At 38.3% G+C, this 24,870-nt stretch overlaps 2 protein-coding genes across 5 annotated transcripts in view; both read right to left on the minus strand.

Moving 5' to 3' along the window:
- LOC145470201 (serine/threonine-protein kinase MRCK alpha-like) overlaps nucleotides 1–5,453 on the minus strand; it is a 40,777-nt gene extending 35,324 nt beyond the window's left edge. For 3 of the 4 annotated variants that reach the window (XM_081454032.1, XM_081454029.1, XM_081454031.1), the window contains exons 1-4: nucleotides 4,966–5,453; nucleotides 4,799–4,890; nucleotides 4,621–4,704; nucleotides 476–571 (exon numbers count right to left, since the gene is read on the minus strand). In XM_081454032.1, the coding sequence (XP_081310158.1) occupies nucleotides 476–571; nucleotides 4,621–4,704; nucleotides 4,799–4,890; nucleotides 4,966–5,146 (453 nt within the window). In that variant the 5' untranslated portion in view covers nucleotides 5,147–5,453. The remainder of the gene's footprint in view (nucleotides 1–475; nucleotides 572–4,620; nucleotides 4,705–4,798; nucleotides 4,891–4,965) is intronic. The other variant, XM_081454033.1, reaches the window with a different exon arrangement.
- A 4,739-nt stretch (nucleotides 5,454–10,192) lies between these two features.
- On the minus strand, nucleotides 10,193–24,870 carry LOC145469343 (uncharacterized). The gene is made up of 13 exons (XM_081453025.1): nucleotides 24,716–24,870; nucleotides 24,514–24,547; nucleotides 24,147–24,333; nucleotides 20,711–20,817; nucleotides 19,980–20,083; nucleotides 18,255–18,382; nucleotides 17,090–17,288; nucleotides 16,731–16,771; nucleotides 16,105–16,643; nucleotides 15,773–15,821; nucleotides 15,005–15,378; nucleotides 12,567–12,691; nucleotides 10,193–10,877 (listed from the first exon to the last, which is right to left on the minus strand). The coding sequence occupies exons 1-13, from the start codon at nucleotides 24,748–24,750 to the stop codon at nucleotides 10,802–10,804; spliced, it is 1,998 nt and encodes a 665-aa protein (XP_081309151.1). The 5' UTR covers nucleotides 24,751–24,870; the 3' UTR covers nucleotides 10,193–10,801.

Here is a 24,870-nt window from a genome sequence, read left to right on the forward strand (position 1 = left end):
TTAAATACTACATGGTTGTATTTACGCCTTCAATTTCCAGCTGAAAATATGATCACATACTCCATGACAGAGCTGACCAACCTTCTGGTTCCTTTAATTGTTGGGAAGGATTGTAACAAACTTAACCTTTACCTGAATGCATTCTAATAATTATTATAAGGACTGCTCAGCACTAGTCTACAACTTAAGACATATACAACAATTTCCACAATTCTCTTTGGATGGGGTGCTAGTGAATCAAAAGTTAACCCAACGTTTTAATAAGGTTTCCTGCCATAAGCTGCTACCCTCAACATGCCTGGGTGAAAAGCCGCACTGTACATTTAAGTGCCTTGGCATAGAACACAATACACTGATACTGGCTGTCCAGAGTGCCAACACCCGAGCTGTACCAACCACTCATTCGAACACTGCGCCTCTTATTTTCCTAGACACAGCATTGTTAAAGCGGACAAATCAAGCTGCAGCTTCTTACCAAGTAATCAGCATCTTGAAAAGCATAATGCAAAGTAGTGATCCATCTTTTATCTCCATACACGAGGACATCTCTTTCCTCTTTGAAGCACGCAGTCTATTGAGTAATAAATGAAAGCGTTAACACACTCTGCTTTTTCTCGGGGTCTGCACAAGAAAGGAAAAGAAGCCAAGTCTGCAGAGGAGGGCTTTTTCACAGCTCCCACTGTTAATACCCTCTTTTCTACCAACACCAAGTTATGGTTTGAATTTTTATGAACAGTTACAGGATTATTGACAGGGGATCACTGGATAATTAACACTGACCTGGATTACTTGAAAATTACTGGCGATATAGACAAAAAGTATGTTCTTCTAGCATGGGATTCTTCAATGTTTTGAACAAGTCTCACAACAGAGAAAGACTCATGAACTTATGATTTCTATTGTTTGACTAGAGTTCATAAAATGTCATCCCATGAAGCGTAGCAGTACAGTAGTTTCCACATAGAAAGCTGTTTCGAGGAAAAAGTGTGCTGCAAAAAAGTTATATCTGTGCAGGGCTCCCAAAACGTGTCGACGGGTTGTCTGGGACAAGTAGATTTTCCCTCTGGGCAAGTAGCTTTTAATTCTAATTTGCCTGATAGGCAAGGGATCAGGTAGTCGTCTGTCAACTGTATCATTAAAAGAGCAAATGAAGACTAGCCCAGGCAAGCAAAATTTTAGAGCTACTTGTCCCAAGGGCAAGCTGGAATTCAACTTTTTTTTCCAGCCCTGCTGTGATTCTAAAAATAATTCAATTTGCAAAACCAGTCAACAGAGCAGAGATCACATGGAAACAACCTTGCTTTGTGAGTAGAAAGCACAAATTAGAAAATATGCTAAATTGAACAATAACAAAGAAAAACTTTATTGTGCAGCAGACCAAGCTTAAAAATCTCTTCAAGTTTGGGTAATTACTCGCTATCCTCAGGCTACATGTATTAATTAAAAGTAAAACAGAATTATAGCTTAGTTCTTTCATGGCTCAAATATTCTTCAAAATACTAAATAAATCCTGGAGGTATGCACAATGTCTGCTATATTTGAACCTACAATTCTAGTTTTATGAGCAAACTAGCTTATACAAAGCTCCTGCACATGTAGCACTAGCATAAAACCTGAGCGTTCAACCAGTGTGCAGAAATTCAGAGTTACGTAATGACTCCTGTTGTTGTCGCGACAAGCGCCAAGGTTCTGACTAGTGCACAACATGAACTGTTCGGTGAAAATTAAGACTAAAACTATGCAAGTGAAACATAGGTATGTTTGATTTACATCTGATCATGACAATTCTTGTTATAAGGTTGTGTCAAACTTCCCACATGCAACATAGGTGTACAACTAAAATCAGCACCAAAGAGTTTCAATTAGCTTGTGCAACTAAGTGAGTAACATTTTTCAGTAAAATTCGCATTGCTACCATGCATAACATATTCCATTAATTCTAAGCAACTTATCTTACTTCAGATCAGGAATTAACAATCATTCTATATATTGCTGTGTCACAAGTGACCAGACTGGTGGATTTATAATTGGCTATTAATTTGAAATAACAGATTCTGTTCCTGATATCACTGACTTTAGTAAGAGTGAGTGAGCAGATTACGGGCATGGTGATTATTGATTCAAAGAAAAAGACAATGATCTCTGTATCTGGTGGTCACAATAACAGGGTAGTTAGTATAGGAAAGCAGATATTTACTCACTTGCCCAGTAAATATTACAGAGAGATCGCATGCCCTAACATTTCAAGTCAGGAAATTGGAGAAAAGTAGCAAAACTGTAGAGTATATTTTTTAGTCTCCAATATGTTATTACTTTTTCAGAAATTTCTGTTGAAGTAACCAATAGTACAGAAAACCCCAGCACCCAGCCCTGAGCAAATTCTATTGGCATATTACGTTCAAGATGTTTGCTATCAAAGTTATCACATGGGCTGCGGACACTAATTAAGAAATAATTAATTAATCACGTTATGTAATCACTGTAAGAAAAGCCAAAACAGTCTGCAGAGAAATATAATCTTAATTAGCACTGGAGTACACCATGCCCTGTACTGTACATACCACAAAGTGAATTCTCTAAATGAAGAAAATCAAAATGCTCAAGCTTTTTCCTCATAATTCAATATCCTGTCTTTAAAACTTCAAAATCTTCTAGAAATTCTATTTTGGAATACAACGCTCTGCTTGCTTACTGATTAAGAAGTTGAAATATACAGGAATGAAAAACTACACGATCTACGTACTTATACATTAATTATCATTTATTATAACCATCACTCAGGGGATCTTATAACGATTTTAACAGCAATATGATCAACTTGATACAATTAAATAATTAAGGCAAGTGCCATAATAATAATAATCATCCATACTATTCCTGTAAAATATCTTTAATTACTGCTTCATGAACTTACATATTTTCATTACAAGGTCCTTGTTGATCCTGATTATTATTAAAAAATTCAACACCTTGTAAGTAACACCACAATGGATTCTTATCAAAACTATGTTTGTTGAATAAACATCTGATGGTGTTGAAGATAAAAATCTATCATTTACATACAGCCCCAGTCCTGTAATCTAAATACAAGCTAAGCCTTGAGATAAGAACAAACCAGAAATTAATATTTTGAATATTTAAACATGAAAACAATTAGAAGCAAATACCAGGAACACTTTCAGCAATCTGTTGTAACAAACAAGCAGGAAATTAAAAATCATCAAATTCTGAGAAGCTGTCAAAGTTGATCTTGCAATCTTGCATTGTTTACACAAAGAGAAACATGAAGTTCATTGTGATCATGGTTTCAATCTGGGAATCATGCCGTGTGGAATATAATCTCTTATTTCCCAGACAGCAGGTCAAAATAATGCCATAGCAAATCATCATTGTCTATAGCAGTGTATAACTTTCACGCAATGAAGAATCACAGCAACAAGTGGTGAAACACTTGAGTTTCTCTCTCAGAAAATACAAGGAGCAGTTTATGCTTCTGCCAGCTCGTACTTCAAAAGGGCTTTGGATAACATTTCATGTCAAGATATTTCACATCAACTATGGATGTCCTCACAACGAGAAATGAGTTTATATCATTTATAGTCTAAATAGAAGACAGTCTTGTTTCAACTTGACCTATCGTCACCTCTTTTCCCTTTATGTGCAAGAAATGTGCAAGAAATGTTCATGAAATGGACAACGCTGTACGTTACAACTGTAAACGCGGAAATGATGTTTCTAAATGGCATGAAAATATAATTTCAGCTGTCGTTCCAATATCATCGAATTTGTAACAAACCAATTACTACCCAAAGAAAAGTGAACTTCACTTGAATAACAGATATGTTGGTAGAAGGTAATAGCTTTAGACGCACTTGATTATAACGAAAGGTTTGCTTCGATCTTCGATTCTTTTACCCTATTCCACTTTTGAACTTACGGGTCCAGAAATAATTGCACATTAACATGTATGCACACACACAAAAGAAGTCGATCTTATTTCACGAATGACAGCACAAGAATTCTATGCTCAAGACATGCTAAAACTGGGTTTCGGAACCTGCATGGCCTTTTCTAGATCATGCAGCCGACAAAAATAAAACAAAGAGAATACCGACTTTTTATCATGAATAAATCTTACAAAATAAACAATGCTAAATATTCTGAGCTGCGTAAACTGCTGTTAAAATAGGTTTGACAAGACGTTTTTTAATTTTTTATTCGCATGTATACATTCCATAGGAAAGCACATCTCGAATTTTAATACAGTCAGATTTGTACCTACATGACAGCCTGTTTCGCTCGTCGCGCATTCGTTCGATGTTTCACTAATCAACTTTACCTCCTTTTCCGCAAACAGAATCGAAAGATAAAGTTTGTCGAATAATCAACATTCGATCAATGGTAAAGTCGCTTAGTAAACGAACATAGGAGAGAACCTTAGCTTAGTCTCTGCCTCGCTTCATTAGCTGACTTAACTTGCCATATCTTTTTCTACGCTACAACCAGCCATGCAATTTCATCTCATCTAATTTCCACAAGGCCTGAGAGGAGCCAATGGAAGGATCGGGCTAAACCAAAAAGACTAAACAACGCTGAATGAACACGACTTTCAAGTCTTACCTCAGCTCTTTTCAACATCTCCCATTTGTTCAGAGTCTTCATGGCAAAAATTCTATCATTTGACTTCATGCGAACTACGGTAACCTAGAAGAAGGAATAGACGAGAGTAGGAGAAGTTTCACGTGTAAACGGATTAGAGAAGACCATTTTAGCCAAACGACACTTCCTACACATGTACCTCTCCGAAAGCTCCTTTTCCGATAAGGTTCAACGGATCGAAGTCTTCTCGCCGCAGTCGAAGTTCCTTGATTTTTGTTGCCACTGGTTTAACTGAAAATAAATCGACAAAGGTCTCAGTAAGCGCGCAGAACAAGACTTCTCTCCTTAATGGTATAAAATCCTTACCATGCTCAATAAATTCACTGACATTCTTGTCCCTACGCAGAGTGGAGTTGCAACATTCATCGTACAACAGTAGCAAAACATCTAACAAAGTCTCTACGCTATAAGAGCCTTTCTCTTTGCCGCCATAGGAGAAAAGGCTTTCGAGTTGCTTGAGTCTCTCCTCAGCTGCCTCAGTAGCCATAATTTCTATTGTCCTTCAGGCAATTACCGATTGATCTAGTAGGGCGGACTACCACGTAAATTCGCAAGAATATTCCACACCGCTTCCAAATTGCTACGGCATACTGAAGTCGAACGAGCGTCAAGGGATTCCTCAAGTGCCTGGAAGTCAAAGCAAATTCCTGAAGCTAAGCCACCGTTTGGAAACCCTGGCCTTGAAAGATATCATAAACTGAGTAAAGCTTGAACTTTTAACCAATCTTCGACCGATGTTGCTGCGCAAAAACACATCAGATGCTCTCGAGGAAAAGTCGGAAATATGGCCGATGCACCGCCAGCTGCATCATGGGAAAGCCAAGCCTAACATACCGGTGACGTAATGTCATAAAAAGCCACATGAGAACTCTGGGTACTTTTACTACTGACTGAGCTATGATTAGTACTATAATGTACGTAATTAGTTTTTAAAATCAATAGAGGTCACTTTTGGGGATAAAACAACCGGTAACCCATGAATGTGGGAAAGAAATAACATCCAGAAAATTCTGCGACTTAAAGTGCATCGTGAGACTATTCGTTGCTAATCATTAACGTCCCCTTCCGGTTGTGACAAGTATACTCCGTACACACTCAAACTACTTCCGGTCACAAATATTAGTTGTTTGATTTAGAATTTCGAGAGAAAAAAATTAAAAAAAGCTTTCCATGCCATATTTTAGCTATGTATTGTAACTTGACATTGTGTCAAAATTTTCTCATAAACTTCTCCAAGTTTTCATCTTCCGACATAAAACTAGTGGTTCACTCGAAAAGAAACCGAAATGCTATTTGTCCTATTTCCTTTCACGTAATGCACCAAGAATTTTTAAGAATTTTAAATCTGAGCCAAAACATAAAAAAACGTGATCCTCACACTTCCGCCTGCACATGTTCTAATTGTCTTTCTCTCCAGACCTTCCGATAATTATATCTGTCACATGACTCATTTGTAATTGTCACCGAATACTGTTCTCCAATTCAAAATCAAATCTTATGGTTGGATTTAGGTATGTTTTAGATTTCCGGAACTTCTCGAACAATATAGTAGAATGATGCTAAAAGCAGATGCAATCCTTTATAAGGATATTCGAGTTTCTTTTCGACATCTTCCTGTATCGCTTCTTCTCACTGAGCTGATGAACAACTTCGTAACCATAGCGCTTTTCCTCTGAAAGTGCGCGTCCTTCGAACTTTCGAAGGGTTGCAATTAGATTGGACTCCTTCCAGACCCGAATGTTTTTTTTTTTTTTTTTTTTTTTTACCAAAGCAAAATCCATCATTAAGATGCTCCTCCGAAAATCATGGGGTACTTCCCATACTGTACCATTCGGGGAAGCTTCACCTAAAAGAGGTACTTTTTTAAGCCCGGAGCCGTATAAAAGGGAAGTTATTTTACGAGTTGAAGTATATAAAAGGAAGGGAAAACTGACAATTAGGCATTCTGAAAAAAGCTGTTCCCAACATCTAGAACCAAGACTACTAACGGCAGTCATTTACACTGTAAAAGAATGTTCAATCGAAGAGTTTGCAGAACGGGAGAAAGGCGGTCATTTTCTATGGAAGGTATATGGCAGGGTCTTTTGTGTAAAAATTGGAATTTTACGACGTCCAATTAGTCGTTAATTCAAAACAGATGTAATCAATTAAAATTCGGATTCACCTCTGTTATACAGAAGTGATTAAATATCGGGCAGTCTAAATGACAGACCATACTGTTAGTAAGAGATCTGAAATAAAATTATTTGGGAATCTGTTTATTAATATCGGGTAAATTTTTAAAGCCACGCAAACTGAGCAGGAGGTAAAGGAGAGAGAGTCTGGGACCGAGGTTTCCACCCGTTAATTACTTGAACTAAGAAACTAGGGCAATGTGTGGTAGCCTAAAATGTCGAGATGACTGACATTTCAGCCTAAATGTGTGGTTGAAATTAAAGCGAGTGGATTCAGTTGCCGCTGCAACTCCTAGCTTGGGGCAGATTTGTTGCGCATTAAACACGCCCCGAGTAGGATTTGAGTCCTTCACACGAGTGCACCCACAAAAAATTGCAGAGGGCCCAAAAATGCCAATTGTCCCACCTCCGCGCCCAAAACACCCAATCCCCCCTACCTCGCCACTACGTTCTGTACTGACTGTCGAATCATAACGCTCTGAAAGAGTTCTTTGGAAATTTAGAACCACTACTGATAAGAAGTGAATAGGGCTGAAAAGAGGAAGAAATTAATTTGAAAACAAAAATTATCTGTCTGAGTACTAGTACCTCTCGCATTCTGACACGGGGGACTTCAAGGCATCCCGTCAAAAGTCCGGTCAGAACGGAACTATCTCTCATCCGGCATCCATAATTGTGGAAATAATATAAGGAAAGTGATTAAAAATTTACCTTAATGTGCTTTTTACAAGCCGCAAATGGTTAGCAACTTTTCGGGGTTTTTTTTTTTTTTTAGCGACTTTTGAGAAATCTAGACTAAACAGGTCCAAAAACATATAGTCTTTTACTGCGGCACTTGCCCATACGTGAGGAAACAAAACTGGTCAGAAGGGCCGTCACGAAAACTTATCGTGTGAGATCGTGATAAGGAGCTCTTTGGATAGATTAGTTAAACCACAATACAGAGGAGTGTAATTAAAGGTCAATAAAATGTCTCTTAATCGGCCAAGCGTCTAAGATTAAAAACATGTATTGTCTCCCCGGCCTCTTATCGAGGTCTATGTGGCGGCGCTTAGCCTGCTAGCCGCATATGAAGATACCGTGGAAGAACTCCCAGAAAATGTGGGTGGGGGTGTGCCTCCCAAAACCCTTACCTTGTTTATGATCAAAATCTGCAATTTTCTCTACCCTATTTATGACCTGACCAAAACTTTTATACCCTGTCAAGGGAAGACCCTGTTTATGACCTGACCGTTTAATCAATACCCTGTTTCAGACCTACCTTATGATTAGTTACCACGTTAACACCGATGTTAAAGGCATTGTGAAGGGCTTTTGTTGACAGTCTTATCGATAATGATGAAAAAGTGGCTTCTTCTAAGAAACATATCCGATTCAAGACTAGAGTGCAAAAACCATACCCTATTTATGACAAAAATAATGGCCAAATCGATGCCTTATTTCTGACCAAAACGGCTGAGAAACCATTCATACCCTTTGGGGCCACACATACCAATATAAGGGAGAACCCCCCGGGATGAAGATCAATCTACTCAGTGTTCAGCCTGCGCAGTGTTGTCATGAATTAAAGGCTGGATGTAGCTGCTGATCTGTCGGTCTTGAAAACATGTCGGTAACTTTACTGTCGGTTGCTGAAAAGACTTTGCGCTTAGCTCGTTTTGGCGCCGATCGCGTCAAAACAACGACTGACTTGATATCGGTTTTTGCGGCTTCTTAGGCCGGCGCGGGCCACCTCAGTAAGAATTTGACCATTCTCGTCCCCAGTGCTACTCGTGACCAAAAGAAACGGAGGCTCTGGGGACGAGAATGGAATTTGACACGAACGCTCGTGAGAACCTTACGATGCGCATGTCTGCATCGTTTCATTAGCAACCGACCATTATTTTTTGAGGGGGGGGGGGTGGGGAAGTAAATTCTCCCGCCAAAATTTCCTGCACAGTAAAAGCTGCTGAAACATTGAAAAATCATGCAAGGAGAGCCACCAGAAAAAAATCGAGCAAGTTCTTTCCAATATCATTATTTTGATTTTTGATGTTAAAAAAATTAATTGCACAAGCTATTGCCCAGCAAAAAACACAATCCTGCCAAACCTTAGGGTGAGAAAAAAATTTCGTGCCCCAGAAAATTGCCCAGCCCTGCCTCAAAAATGGTCCGTCCCTTATCAGTAGAGACCGACTTGAATATCGATCGAGACTAATCCAATACTGCTAACATGGGGTTTCAGATACTGACGGTATGATGTTTAGGTGTAGCGGAAAAAATCCTGCTAAAATCCGTGGGATGCAGATCTGACAATGAGGACATCAACTTTTTCCCTGCTGCGTTTTGCAGCAAATGAGGAAACTTGATAACTGTGGCGCTCTGTGATGATAGGCTGCTGGCAGGCAGTCTCGCGTCTCGTCCCAATCCAGCGACCTCGCCTCATATTCGAGAGAGAAACAGACAGTCAGCAGTCTAACTTTCATTTATCATTATGAGCCTCAATCCGAACAGTTTTGTAACAAGTTCGTTCATCGATGCATAAGTTGTGATTGTCGGACGGAAGCATGAAGGTCGGCACACACGAAGGACTAGACCCGGGAACTGGTCCCTGCAAGTAGTCGCGGGCTCAAGTCTCATCGTGTGAACTAGCCATTTCTACCACAAAATCTAGTCGCAGGGAATGAAATTTGGTCTTTACGACTAGTCACACGAATTCAAACTGGTTTGAATTTTTGGGACAAGTCCTTGCGACTTGGTCCTCAAAACGCTTCGTGTGAACCGTTCTTGGGACAAGTCCCTCCGACCAGTAACTTCGTGTAAACTCTTCAGGGGACTAGTTGAAGGAAGTAGTCCCCTCGTGTGTGCCGACCCTAATCTAACATCTTGATGGAAGATGTTCCGAGATTAGAGTGGGACGTTGCAACCTCAGTTACCAGTTAAATTTGATTTCTCATCTATGATTTTAACCAGAAGCATATCATAAGTTTGTTTAAACGATCTAAAGACTCTTGGATACTCTCTCGGATCCAGACTGCATGCAGGTTTCGCACCAAAAAGGAGCATTTCTTTACCATCAATCAAATATACATTTCTTTTATTTCTCCCGTGGTATTGGTCTAAATAAGTCACGTGACGCACCCAAGACTAGAGACTATTTTCCGCAGCCTTCAAAAATCCGAGGCCCTTCTCCTCCGACCACGTGAACCGAAAACGATTGACCGGGGGAATATCTCAGGCATTTCATTTGACACATATGACCCAAGCTTAGCTATCTTTAACAGGAGCTTTACCTTGTAAACAGGCTCCCCTACGCCGAGAAAAGGAGAGGTGTTGCGACTCCTTCCTGATTCACGCGAACGAGAATTATCAACCTCAGATCACACCACAACAAAAAAACTTTATTATAAGTCAGTTGACGGCATATTTCGTACAAATACTCAAAATGACATATAAGAAGTAAATAATTCTTTACTTTGTCACCAGTCAAGTTTTTTTTTAATTTTTATTTTACAACGGCTCGTGGCTTTTCTAACAGTATTACGGTATTGTCGCTTACGGTTTTACTAGTGAAGGGGGGGGGGGAAATTACAGGAAAACGTTTTGGGGAGGGGTGGGAAGTGTTTGAAACCTCAACACAACAAATAAACTTGGCTTTGCCAAGTACATATCTACCTCGAAATATCACGTTTTCCAGACAGAAAGCTGTCTTGATCAAGAACTTAAAATACAAAACTACCACTTTTATTACCATTCGAATGACCGGCTTGCGTGATTGTTCAAGTCTTTAAAAGTTACTCATCAACAGTAATGCCAGGACATCAGCCTAGCGGCATTTGAACTAACTGTACACTGTGCCTAGGGAGTTCACTTTCGGGGCATATCCCACCGATTGGGAGCACTTTACGACTTTCTAGTTCTTTGCTGTTTGCCTATCTCTGAGTGGCTTGTCTCCTGTTTGATTTCATTCAACTGCTCGCAAGTCACCACTATGACAAGAATTTTGCATCAGATTCAGCAAGGAGGGCTTCTAAAGTCCTAGTCATTCCTTTGAGGGAAGAAATTCTGTAGGGAGGAAACACCACATTTTAGTTGTAGTCCCGCAAAAAACAAACAAACAAACAAAAAAAACAACATAAAAGACTCGGGAGGTACTCTACAAAGTTGTGTACAGGAAGGCTCCTCCCCAAGGTCCATTTTGATGGAAAAGGTACCCATTTCGTATATCTTTTAGTAAAAAAAGGTTCCCCTTCCATGAACCTACTTAAGAACACTGCATCACTTTTCTGAACACCTGGAATGAAGTGGAGAACACCAAGCAACACCAGATAAAGCCACAAGGTGCATCAAAATTTTAATAGGCCTCTACCCCTATATATACCTGAAACCTAGGAAAGGTACCTCTTTTGGAAAGAGCCTTCCCGTATAGGCCATGTACAGGAAGTACCCCCCCCCTCTCCCACCCCCTGGAACACCAGGACAAAGTAACACAGCAAAAATCGAGGAGATCAAAACCCTGCCTTTTTGTCCCTTCATTTCCCGTCCCTTCTTTGTCTTGCCCTATCTAACTGTCCCTGGGTCTCCGAGGATACAAGATATTCTGCCATGAAGCCATCTCTTGATTTAATCATGCTGCCAGCTGTATGTTTGGACATGTGTTTGAGTGTGCAAAATATTAATTTAAATTTCCTTTCCAATCAAATCCATTTCACAACAAAAAGAGCAAGGTGTTCAGAAACATGCAAACGGATTGATGACTACATAATTATACATAGTTTGATTTTATGTCATCGACTTCATCCACAAAATTTCATTTATGTGACAACTTGACTTAAGCATAAATGTTATGTTTTTATATATTACTTTGGAATATTCCAGATAGAATAAAGTAATTGAAGGCTTTCGTTCAAAAAGGGCGTACCGGTATATAAAATTTTGCGCCGATTTTTATTTTTTGCAGGATCAAGCTAATTTTTGGCAGAGTGACTTTTTTTGATGTGAAAAGCATCGTTGTGTAATTGTTTTTGTTGATTTGTGATTAGTTTTTGAGAAATAATGTATGCAAAAAACTTCAGTTTTCCAAGCGGCATCTTTGCATGAAAGCCTTCAATTATTTCCTTTAGCACATCATATTACAAAATAACTATAACACCCCCACTCCCAACAAGGAGCTATTTCTGAAAGAAATGGTCTTTCATTACCTGAATGATTGGGGTGTTAGAAACACTTCTGCACGTTTACACACCACATTGTTTCATTTGGCTTGGAATCACTTCGGTCGTCAAAACTTTCAATTTTCGACATATCTAAATTTTATTTTGTGTTTGTGATGATCATTTAAGCAATATGTGAACAGCGTGTGTTCACCAGTTTATTTGTCTAGTTAGAACATGTTTACATTGCCAATATGCCACGTTCAATATATCAATATTTTAACATGGCTCTGAGGTTTTCGGGTCAAAATTGTAAATTTTTTAAGTTTCTTTTGTCTCTCAAGTCCCAAAAGAGACTTGAATACGAAGAAAACAACACCAAATATAGAATTTTGTCCTGAAAGCCTTGGAGCCATGTTAGAATATTGATATATCAAATGCGGCCTATTAAAAATATATATATATATATATATTGCCATTGTGTAAGCAGTCTATCCTAATAGCCAAGACAAGAAAATTTTACAAGTTCTGTGGGGATGCCATAAAAGTGTTTTACAACAGCTAAAAATGTTAAGGCTCTTTTAGGAAATATGATTCTCACCTTCTACTTGCTGTCTCTAGTCTCATTTCCATAAAACCTACTTCTGACTGCAGTTGAATCTGCTCTATTTTAGCTTTATCACTGTCATTTGAATAGCAGCTACTTTCTTCCCAAAGTTTCTGTAGCTGAAACACAACAGCAAACTAGTGAGAAAATCTCAGATAGTGCAGAGTGTAATTTACATCTCTGATGCAGTAGTCACACAGATCCTCACCCCTGCTGTTCTCTCCCTTGGTAGTCACCTTTTCCCCTTTGCAGAATATGAGCAGACAAAAACTTGATAAGACATACTCTTAGCTGTGTGTATGTTTCATGTTTGTATTTTGCCCAAAAATAACTTACAATTACCGTTTGTCAAGACGGTTTTAAATTTATTGTGGTATTTTATCTTGAGTTTCATTCATTTTGTAGCATTACTTTTCACGCCAACGTTTGTAATTTGATACTTTTGTTTTCCTCGCGAATGTATGCAACAAGATACCTTTGTTTCCATGAAAATATAAGAAAGATGTGTATTTTTTTAACTTACTGCTGGAGATAAATGGAATATAAAAGTTAAATATCTGCTGAAAAGTTGAAGAGGAACGATTTTGTTTTATTCAAAACGTAAATTTTCATTTCACCGATAAACAAGAATTAATCTAATTATCAAATAGTCACATTGAGTCACGGAATAGTGCGTTCTAGTTCTGTTGCCAGCCGAGATGGTGTAAACAATAAAACCACATCAAACTAATACACAATGCCATTGAGTAATACAACTGAGGAGAGTTTCAACGAGAAGTATTGAAGGTCGAGATCTTTACTTGACCGAAATTATATCCCACATCGGTGAGCGAGTCACCTCATCGACTGATGAAATTAATTGGAGGTTTCAGTAAGTGCCACGGAGTCTGCGGCAATAATTACAAAGTTTCTTTTGTCACAAATTTACTAGTTTTACATATCACTAACGCGCGAAAGTTTCGGCTGAATATGATCTTTGGGTTCTCTTTCATAGAAGAGGAAATAAACAAGCTGCTAAGGAGAAGCAATATGTTCCGATTCTCTATTTCAACCCTGGCAAACACACAATAGTTATTAAACAGCAGACGACATTTCCTGAATAGAGCTAGGGAAGATTCCAGAAGATACGCAGTCACAATAATGTTCTTTGGACTAAAAAAGGAGAACTGACGTTACCTGAAATATAACTGCTATCCCCAGCCAAAACGAGAGTGTGATATCACTCATTACAAAAAATTAAAAAAAACCGTGCATCTGAACTCGAGAACGAAGTTTACCACACTAGCAATGTTAGAACGCATGCGTCTTATATGCTATGAAATGTATCTTTCACCTAACATATAGTTGACTTTGACGCTAACTAATCTGTGCATGCGTTTGGAGCAAATTGTTTCTGTTCTCGAGAGAATGGCACCACAAGGATAGCATGAGATTTGCAAAACCAAATATACATTTTTGCCATGTTATCATGTTTTGCGTAGTGCACTCGGGTACCTACTGCACCCAGCCCCCCTTCCCGCAAGGCTAATTGATTAATTGAAATTAATTAATTAAACAAACATTAAAGTTTACACCTTATGGCGTTTGTGCGTTATTGCTTTAGTGCCTTAGTGAGTTAGTGTCTCAGCAAACAGCAGCCCCCTAAACCATCCCAATAGTGCACTCTGCACTAAAAATAAATAAATAAATAAAGAAAAATAATTTCCTCTTAAGACAAAGAGAGGATATTTCAAATTGAATTTCAGATGAAAACAGTGAAAAATCAACCTGGGGCTCCATCCATACTACACTGGAGGAATTTGAAAAGGGAGTGTTACTTCTCCTGTTAGGCACTCTGTCCACACTATTCCGTCAAGAAAACAAAGCTTTGCAAAATCGCTCTCCAAACCGGACGCATTTGAAATGCTGGCTTTTTGTTTTCATGTGGAAGGAAAACATTTTGAAAACTGTAAATATGTAAATATTAATTTAAATTAACTTAGCATGCTGCCAACGCCAACTTCTATCTGAATGACAGTGACCAACTCAAAAGCTCATTGGCCATGTTGGTCACCGAACACAATTAAATATTGTTTCTTCTAGTTAATTTCTATCTGTATTTATTTTTCCTATATCATTGTAGACTGTCTTGTGTTAAGTTGTTTTTCTGTAAATAGTGTGCAATAATAAAAAAAACTGAATTAAAAACAAAAAAAACTGAAAAAACTGAAAACTGAGCTTTTTGAAAATGAAGGCATTGCGATAATCAGATTTCCCTGACCAAGTTTTCTTGAAACACATATCCAAAATGACTGGTCAGTGATTGTTGCATTTTAAATTCCTCTGGCGTAGTGTGGACAGAGAACATCTGATGCATTTTCAGAGTGAAACTTCCATTTAAAAATTCCTTCGGCATAGTGTGGACAGGGCCTGGGGCAAATTTCAGATCTTACCTGTCTATCTACAGTCTCTGTTGGCCAGGAAGACAAATGAGATGTAAGATTTTTATCCACATATTTTGCTATTGCTTGTAAGTTGACTGTGGGAACTGAAGGTTGTGCAACAGGAACTGGACTTGATGCATTAGAAAAGTGAGAAAGAGGACTAGATGACACTAGATTAGAGGATGCTGCTGATAAGGGTGGAACCTGTTGAGAGGAGTGGTGTGGGGTGTGCTCATTCAGCGATGGCTGTTGTGAAAATACTACTGGGGAACCTGGCGAGCTATGGTGTGGCCTATCATCCTTGCGGTGTAAACCAACTGTGACTGGCGACACAGCCTGCTGAGGGAGACCTGCAGTTGGTGGTAGTGCATTGGTGGCCGCTGCTGTTGAGAGAAAACAGGACAGATTACCAGAGATAAACTTGTTCACCACGCGACTAAGTTTGAAATTAAGTTAACTAAGAAGTTCAAGAGCTAGTAACTAAAATCCACCAATCAGGTAGCACTATTGCAGGTCCAAAATTTTGTAAATATACTGTAACAGCTGACACCAATTACTACAGAACTAGTTAAAGAAACCGTACTATAATCTGACATACTATTGATGTCCACGTTCAATACAAAATTAAATTGTTTTAATTGGAAGACTTTGATCTAATAGAGGTTAAACTAGGTATATATCCCCCTTTAGTTAACATAACTTAACAAAGCGCTGGAAACTGTGGAGGGTCCACAAACGGTACAGCGAGTATAGTGTTACAAATCAACTACTACTTACCTATAGCATATGGTTGTTGAATGTTGCCTGCAGCTGCTGCAGCTTGTGCCTTAGAGAAAAGAGAAAAAGTAAGGACTTCAATAATGTTATTATGGCACAAGAAGGCTAGGGCCTTTATCACATCACTGCAGTACGCAATACCCAAGTTTTCTTTGAGATTGATTGAACTATGCCAGTCAGCTACTAATTTTGAGAAATTAACAGAAAATATTCATTCAACACATATGCATTAGGGCTCAGCATAAATGAAGAATGCTACTTTTCTAAGAGGTAACTGATCACACAGTCCATGTTTTGTCATATCAGAAGCTTTTCAAAGACAAATTTCTAACCTCTGACATCTTTCGTTGCTGCAGCACAAGGGTAGCTTGCTGAAGAGGGTGAAGAACAGGCTGAGGGGAGACCTGTTTGTTAAACACAACTGGCTGCGGTGATTGAACTTGGACTGCAAGGGGTAAAGGTGCAGTGCTGACTTGCTGTGATACTTGTGGCAGAGGTGGGCCAGTACTATTTACAAGAGCATACTGTCTATAATCATTCATTTGAGGCAGAACTGGTTGAATGGTTTGCTGTGGTACAACATACTGGTGTGGTGCAAATTGGTACTGCTGTGGTGCTCTTGGAGCACCACTCACTGGCACCTGAGGAAATGCATTTTGAGCTAATGGCAATCCATGTCTTGGGGGAAACTGTGGTGACTGTTGAGGAAACTGAAGCTGAGGAGAGGGAACTCCATGGTGCTGGGGAACTTGTGGTGAAACTGAAGTGATTACATTTGGTGATGGAGTGTGCGAAGACTGGTCGTAGATGCTGGGACGTGATGATGGAGTGGTTGGTGGTGACACATCTTGCAAGCTTCCTGCTGGTGAAACTGAAATAGAACAGAGATAAATGAACTTACGAAAATAAACTAGCAGAGAAATAAAGATAACTTATGAAGTTAAGAGAGAAAACTTACCTGCAGTCTCCCCTCCAAAATTTGCCACCACAGGATTAGGCCTGTTGTAAACATCACAAGAAATATATTATCAACATGGCATATTTGTTGGTAAGGAACAAAGTTTTTCTTTTTCCTTTTTTTGTTATCTTTCTGGTTTCAAAGATGGTTCAGAAGAGTTGGTCGCTGAAAGAGAGCTTAGCACCAGCAGAAATTTCACAAGAAAACAACAGTTTTTTGACTGGAAATTATCATTTGTCACAGGGTATCATTTGTCAAGCTCACAATTTTACTCAGACACACAACACTGCTGAGGCTAATTTCACTTGCCCAACAGACCACTTCCCCTTGCCCAAGAGCAAAATTTACCCTTCACATACCTAAACACAACTGTTGGAAGAGCTGCAGTATGCACTGAACATGTCTTGACCACCTGATGTCCTCTGTCCATAGATTCGCTAAGTCTCTGCATATCTTTTTTCTGCTCTCCAGAGAAGTTCCTGATGTCTGCATGATTTCCTTCTCGTTTATCAGCAGAGCTATGATAGTCTCTGTGAATACTCTTTGAAGGGGACATGTCTGAAATTATTATGCAGAATTGTTCAGAGATTTCAAATTATTCTAACTATTGTTGGGAACTATAATGAAACTTTTATGCCACATCTTATCAAGAGCCAAAAGAAAACTGTCAACAAGCTATTGAGAATATTTATGCAATAGAGCACTTTATCCATGTTTACATGGCCTCATCTAAACATGAGTAGGGTTGGGAGAATTCGAGACAGTTATGGAAACATGAGACGCAGTTGAGGGTTGGCATAACTTTCAAGAATTCTCCCAGCCCTCTAAGTGTTTAGATAAGGTGATGTACACATGGAAAAAGAGCTCTCTTGCCTTTATAAAATAATTCTCAAAACCCCCCCCCAAAAAACCCAAAAAAAATGCAAATCTAAAATGCCACAACTGTGTTTACATACTCTCATCTGAACACACCTTTTGACCAATGAGAGCACACGCAGTAGCTTAGTTATTTTATAACGCATGATAATGAAGTTCCTGAACTAGAGTGAGATCCGGCCATATTGAGGAATATCTGCAGAGTTCTTATCTTGGCATGTTTATGGAACAAGCAGAAGGTGAAGTCCATAGACCAACATTTCTCAGCATAGACCAAAAAAGCTACAGTATTCACTTATTATAAAGCGTCTATTCTCTGTGAACACACATGCCAAAGTTGAGCACATGTTAGCTAATTAACTACAAATTGTTTTTGTTAATGCAGGGTTTTGCAAAGAAAAATCTGGAAAGCTCAGGGAGACAATTAGATTTTGCCTTTTCATGGTGAACTCATTTGTCACATAAAAACACTTTGAATAACCTTCAAGAATAATAGTCATCCCTTTGCTTTATCCTCTACACATTTTCTTTAACATTTCACTGAGAGTTCACTAGTACATAAGTTTGATGAAATCTCTACTCAAAAAATGAACAAGATGTCAACTCATCGTTGACATGATGAATGCTCTTTTACAACAGAGAACTCACATTTACTTGATTTAGAGGAAGCCAGGTGTTCTCGGTGAAGAGAGGAGTCTCCACGAATGTCTCGTCCATCTTTGCTTCCCACAAAGTCTCTTTTTTCCTTGTCCTTTCTCTCCTTCTCTCTTCTCTCTCTATATGAGGAAAACAAAACATTGAATTGACCATTTAATTTTGACAATACATTGATTGATGTTCTTACACCTTTTGCTCAAGGAATACAATTGCTGCAAAGGCATCTACAAACACTACAAAAGCTCAATAAACATCTTTGGACACTGCTTTAAATGTAGATACTATATCTAAGAATTTCCTTATGAGGACATCTGGGAGATTAAGAAATACTGTGGGAAGATGAAACATAGGCAGGAAGAATTTCTCCCTGTGACTAACAAAATGTAAATTCCCATATCCCATAGAATGTCAAGAGCTTGTGCTATTTCTATGTTTCTATAGAGCTATGGAAACAGCCTTCAATTTTCTTTCTTATTGGGTATTTTCTGAACGATAATAATAATAATAATAATATATCTATTTTTTAACAGCTTGATGCTTTCGATGCACAGTTTTTGAAAGTTGAAGTGAATATATTACCTTTTTGGAATATCTATCCAAACTTAGAGCACAAGATATTCAAGTTATTTTGGCAAGGCAGAATGTTTGGCATTTTTACCACCTATAATAGTATACTTAAATGTTTCTCTTTTGGGCTAAACCAATTAAGCTAATAAAATGTAGGTTCCATGCATTAGACAGCCACACGAGTCAATGGGTTAATTTAAGTTGCTCACATTTCAGAAACAGATGTTAAGATCACCAGCTGAAGGGAACAATTGAAACCATCTTTACATTGAACTATCATTTTGGGGTTTGGAATTGAAACTTTTACAGAATTCCAAAGTGTGCCATAAAAAAGAAACAGCTAGAACAAATGACAAATTATCAACATCCATAAGAAAGTTCTCCACTCCTCTCCCCCAACCCCCTCCCCCCCACACCAAAAAACAAAACCAAGAAATCTTGCCATAAATATACTTTCAAGTGACATTATGACAGTCATGTTGATATACTTCCGAACAAGGAATTTCTCTCCTTGGGGAAAAATCCCTATTGTTGCTGCTATAAAGGTGTCTAATGGGCCAATTTCAACATCCTAGTTAAAATTTTAACTTGGCTCTGATGCTTCAGGGAATAAAACAAAAGACACTTATTATTCATCCCTCAATCTCGATGTGATTTTGTTTGTTTTATTTCCTTGTAAGCCAAGTCAGAATTTTACAGTGTTTGTACCCTTTTTCAGAAACAAATTTCCAGGACTTTTCCAGGGCTCTAAAATTCACATTAACCCTTTCACTCCCAAGATCTTAATGTTAATTCTCCTTACTGTCTGCCATACATTTCATATTTTTTACTTGAGTTTAACAGATTTCCAGAACTTTCCAGGACCAGTAGCCCATTTCCAGGACTTTCCAGTCCTGGAAAATGCCACAAAAAAAAAAGGACTTTCCAGGTTTTCCAGGACCCATAAGAACCCTGATTTTAATATATATAAAAATAGGCCTTGTACACTGGGCAGTTTACAACCGATCAAGCAAACTCAGTGGTTCAATTGTCTACCCTACTGGGTAGCTGTACCACAACTTTGATATAAGCATTTATTCTTACTGGTTACATTAATGCCATGATCAAATTAATTAATACACTACTGCCTCAAATAATGTAGTCTACTACCGTTCAATCCATTCCTTTGGTTTCTCCCACTGTGACTTCTCTGTTTTACAGTTGTAATAATACATCTTTCCTGAAGAGCTGGTATGCTGAGACCAGACAAAAGCCTACAACACAGATGTGAAAATTTCATTTCATTTAAATTGAACAGTATATACCATGTACTTAGTCAAAGATTATGAAAATGCTACATCACTATTATCTGTACTGGTAGTATTTTGCAAATGCAAACTTGAGCAGTTTTCAAATGAGTGTCAAGAGTAGTCACGCAAACTTTGGTTTTGGTTTTACCATGGTTTGTGATTGGCTGAGTAGTCTAATTGTGAAGTATTTGGTTCAGTTTTGGTTTTACAACACTCAATAGGCCATGTTCAATATATCAATGTTCTAATATGGCTCCACGGCTTTCAGAAAAAACTTCTATATTTGGCGGTGTTTTTTTATGTATCCGAGTCTCTTTTGGGATTTGTGAGACAGACATACCCAGCCACAGCAGGTGTAATGGGTTACGGCCCCTATTGAGAGCCCTGTTTAACATACTTGAAATATCACTATGAAGCCAACATGAAACTATAATACTGTCAAAGAGGCACTGAAGTCACATTCACATTGTAGCTTCACCAATCATCTTAAAAATAATTTGTGCATGTACAACATTACTTTATTTTAACCACTTGTCTTCTGATTACAGGTTGGTTTCATCTTCTTAAAAAAAGCATCACCAACCATCTTACCTCGTCACTGTTAACATGATTGGGTTTGCTGTGGCGCTCATTGCCATGTGAGTTACTGTTAGGAAGGGTATGATGACTGTGTGCATCAGTTGGAGACTTGCTAGAACCTGTATAACAAGAATTCCCAGTTATGACAAATGTGTTTAAGTCAACATCTTGATAACCAACACTTCTCGATACCAGTACAGATATAGGTACAGCACGAGGCCATATGATCAGTAACTACTGGGTAAAGGGGACAGTTTGGGGAGAAACTTGGTGCTTAACAGGAATCCATGTTAGCTTCTTTAGTCACTGTTTGGTAACTACAACCTTTAGGACAGTCACCAATTAATCAAGGCATTTTAATTACCAAAAAGAAAAGCACGCTATTGCAGAATGTGTTATCGCGTGGTCCAGAAACATGACCTTAATGAGAATCAGTTGTGATGAACTGGCCAAGATTGAAAGAACAAGCAGCTGAGCAGAGTGTAAAGAAAAATGAATTCTTAGGTTTGCTCTTTGAGCAAGCTTTAACTATGATTTACTGGCCTGAAAGGTCATTCTCACTAACCCTAAACATTTCACCTCTTGCAGTGTGTCTGTAGCTTCCAATTACTCAAAAATTGTTTCAAGAAACTTCCCTTGTCCATCCAGTAAGTGATAGACAGAATCACCTAGCTCAACTAGAAAATCCATTAGCCCTGGGCTATAGGCCAGGAATTTCTTTGCACATGTACTGTGCAGAGGTAAGTTAGCTGGTACTTAAGTTGAACAAAACTGTACTTGACAACAATTCTGTCAAGTTCATTTCCAGTTGAAAGATTGCCTAATTTACATTGAAACTAAGGCCATGTTTTCCACTTTGCATTTCTTGAGTTCCTTCAGCAGGGAGTTAAAAAGGTGCATACACATAAGATACATTGGAACAAACAGAGTCAAGTAAAAAACTCAAAACTGTGCTGCAGGGATTCATCTGGAAATCCTTCTTGATGGAGTGAACATTTAGACCTACTTTAATTAAAAAAACTAATATGCAGCCATACAGATGGCCAGTAATAATGGTAGCCTAATTAATCAGGGTTCACGAAAACGCAGTGTTGCAAGATGTGATTGTAGCCTCTGTTGTACTTCTCCAAAGAATGCTGCTTTCTGGGTCAGTGATCCCTTTGTCACCTCACTCAAGGGCATCACGGTGTTGCATCCCTTTTCATTCCTTGCTTTCTTTCAAGGTATTTCATTCAATCTAGTTTCACTGTTTCTACCATTCATACTCACTTTGAAATTCAATGGATTTCTCATTCTTTAACACCACACAAAAAACTAGCCCTTGCAAATTTTACTCACCTTTTCAAAAGTGCATAATTAATCAAAAAGGTAGAATTATGGTACAACAAGTACAATAATATTATCAAAGAAAGGTGCAAATTATCAATAGGTTTACAGTCCTACATATCGAAAACTGGAAGAGATGTTGTTACAATTGTTAAATCAACTTGTTTATACAATTTTTGTTCAGAATATAGTAATAATAATATAACAATGACAACTTCAAAGGGTAATTGAACAACTTAGAATATAGATATCTCAGATTCTACAGGGATTCTGTAAAAATTTATATAAAGAGAAAACAGGACGATTTTGTGGGAACAATCTTTTCTGGTCCCAAGCTGTTGCTAGCTTCAAGAAATAACCAAACTGTAAATCTTTTCCTATTGACATATCCAGCCTTTCTGATAAAAATTCCTTTGAAATGATTTTCTGACTGGATTCTCAACTACTAGAACAATTAGCAATCTGTTAACTAATACTATATGCAAAACCAAAATGTTCTTTTTAATCCTACTCTGCAATTTTGAGTCCATCCCAAAGAACATTGCACAGCTCAGAGTGTGCAGGGTTGTCGCTAAGCGCCAGCTGCTGGAGAAATTTGCTGGCTGAGAAAGGGGTGACCGCCGGATGGATTTTGGTGGGCAATCATTCAGCAAAGGACAACAAATGGATTTCAGGTTACACACGTACAATCATTTGATATCTGAACCATATCAACCCGTCTAAATGAAAAGTTTGGAATAAATTCCTGACTACCTAGAGTATCAGTGCCACTACAACGAGTGACAATTGAAATAAAAACTTGTTTTGAGCACTGACTTGTTTAGCGTGCTCTCTTTCTGAGTACTGCGGCCACTATCTGGTAAACACGAAGCTTGGTAATCCTGCTTTCAAGGAGTTGCAAAAGATTGGGAACAAAAATTTTGTTCCAGGTCCTCGCGAAAAAATAGCTCATTGAAAATCCTAGCTGGGAGACTATTTTCTTAGCTACAACCCCGTGTGCTATATAGTCGAGCATATGAATGCATAGAATGATGCAAGATGGTGGACGAGGGACCAAACAAGCTGCAATCTTTCTTTTCATTGAAGTAATCAGGTGTTTTAATTCGTTTTTTTTAACATTACCACTATGTGTGGAGCAAAAAAAGTGTTACCCACACAATTTGAAATTCTACAGTAGGACTTGAAAGGGCCTTTTTTATTACTTTTATCTGTAACACATTAGCATTCAATTCAGTCTACTTTGGTAATTTAATTTTCTTGGTCGTGCTTTACTTAAATGTTAAAGGAATTCAAAAGTGTATGATAAAATATTGGGCTTCCCAACCATGTACATAAATAAATAAATTTCCACTTTCAACCAAATGTATTAGCAACTTTGCAGATCTGAAAAGTGGCATTTGCTAATTTCTATTTTCCAATTTCAATTTTCTTTTCATAATGAAAGCCCGACACAAGCCGCTTGACAGCTTTCTGTGAATTCAAGGTCTAGTGTTATGCCAATGTCTCAAGGAAAAAGTTTTATTTTTCCAGACACAGTTCTTGTTTTTAGCCTTTGACTTGTCATTTTCCTCATCCAAATAAACTGCTGTGTTCACCAGACAGGCACGTCTTTTCATGACTGTTTTTAACTGCTTTCAACACATATTTAAATGCTACTTAAATCTAATTTATTTGGCCACCTGACCAGGCTGTTTGAGAGGTTAAGTGTAGATATACAATAAAGTAATTAGAGAAACCGGGCTCTATTGTCTTCTCTCTTTGTAGCATTCATCATTAATCCTGCATAACAAGCCATATTTAGTACCAAAACAAAAGCTGAATCTAGAGCTGAATTAATGTAAAAAGACTACGAAATTAGACTGAGCAGGTTCTTGCAACACCTGGGTCTTTCACTTTGTTGTCTACTTACTTGGCAGAGTCAAACATATGAAGTTGCATTTGTTGACATTGTTTTCTCCTTTAATCAAAGAAGACAAGCCTTTCCTTTCCTGTTAACCTGCTATTCTATGAAATTAAATGTTTTCGCATCCTTGTTTAACAATTCCTAAGTTGCTGTTTTTTGAAGTCCATATGTTCATTAACTTACAAGTCAATCGATCACAACTTTTTAAGTAATACAAACCTCTTTTGCTGCTCTCTCGGGATCGGTTGTACGACTTCGATCGGTGGGAACGGGGTGAAAAGTTGGAATGGCGGGAGTAAGGTGAACTTCCTCGACTAATTGAAGAACCGACCGGTGATCTCTCCCTCTCTCGACCACTCTCCGAATTGCAGTTGGAATGACTTTTCGACGAGAATTTGGAACTTGCCTAAGAATACATAAAATCACCGAAAGAAGAACGTCTTTAAAATGATGTCCGATAACCGATTACTTCTAAAACGCTTTAACATGGTAACAGAAATGTTTTTATTGTGAAACAAATCTCAAAGTTCACGAATGAAGTTGAGTTTGCTCTTCACATGCTCCAAGATTCAACTCCAGTACAAACCTGATATGGATGATACTGACTCCGGTCATGATACCTAGAAAAGAAAAAAAGAGTTATTATAACTTGTGAAACGAATAACGACCGAAATCCTTGAAAGCGCTGGGCCCTACGATCAACTTTATAGCGGCTATCAGTTAGTTTATTAACAAAAAACATGGCGGCCTCGCATGACTCTGAAGTTGTCAGTTTAACCCCTACTAACCCGTCCGCTAGCCTCGGATATTTCCTATTACTCATCAAAACTGCCAGTGTGGCTTCTGTGGGAGGGTTTGCTCCCTGTAAAAGTTAGAATTTGGGGAAAATATCGCGACGACAAGCCAAAAGGAAAACTAATCATATCGCCACACTGGTTTCACG

This window comes from Orbicella franksi, chromosome 15 (genome assembly GCF_964199315.1).
Source record: "Orbicella franksi chromosome 15, jaOrbFran1.1, whole genome shotgun sequence".
Classification (NCBI taxonomy): domain Eukaryota; kingdom Metazoa; phylum Cnidaria; class Anthozoa; order Scleractinia; family Merulinidae; genus Orbicella; species Orbicella franksi.

What these genes read in the sequence shown, in the direction of transcription:
- LOC145469343 (XM_081453025.1), bottom strand. Translation starts at nt 24,750, where the DNA reads ATGAGTAATAGGAAATATCCGAGGCTAGCGGACGG. An exon ending in TATCCGAGGCTAGCGGACGG is followed by an intron (nt 24,548 to 24,715) that starts GTTAGTAGGGGT and finishes TTTCTTTTCTAG; the next exon opens with GTATCATGACCGGAGTCAGT. An exon ending in ATCATGTTAACAGTGACGAG is followed by an intron (nt 20,084 to 20,710) that starts GTAAGATGGTTG and finishes TCTGTGTTGTAG; the next exon opens with GCTTTTGTCTGGTCTCAGCA.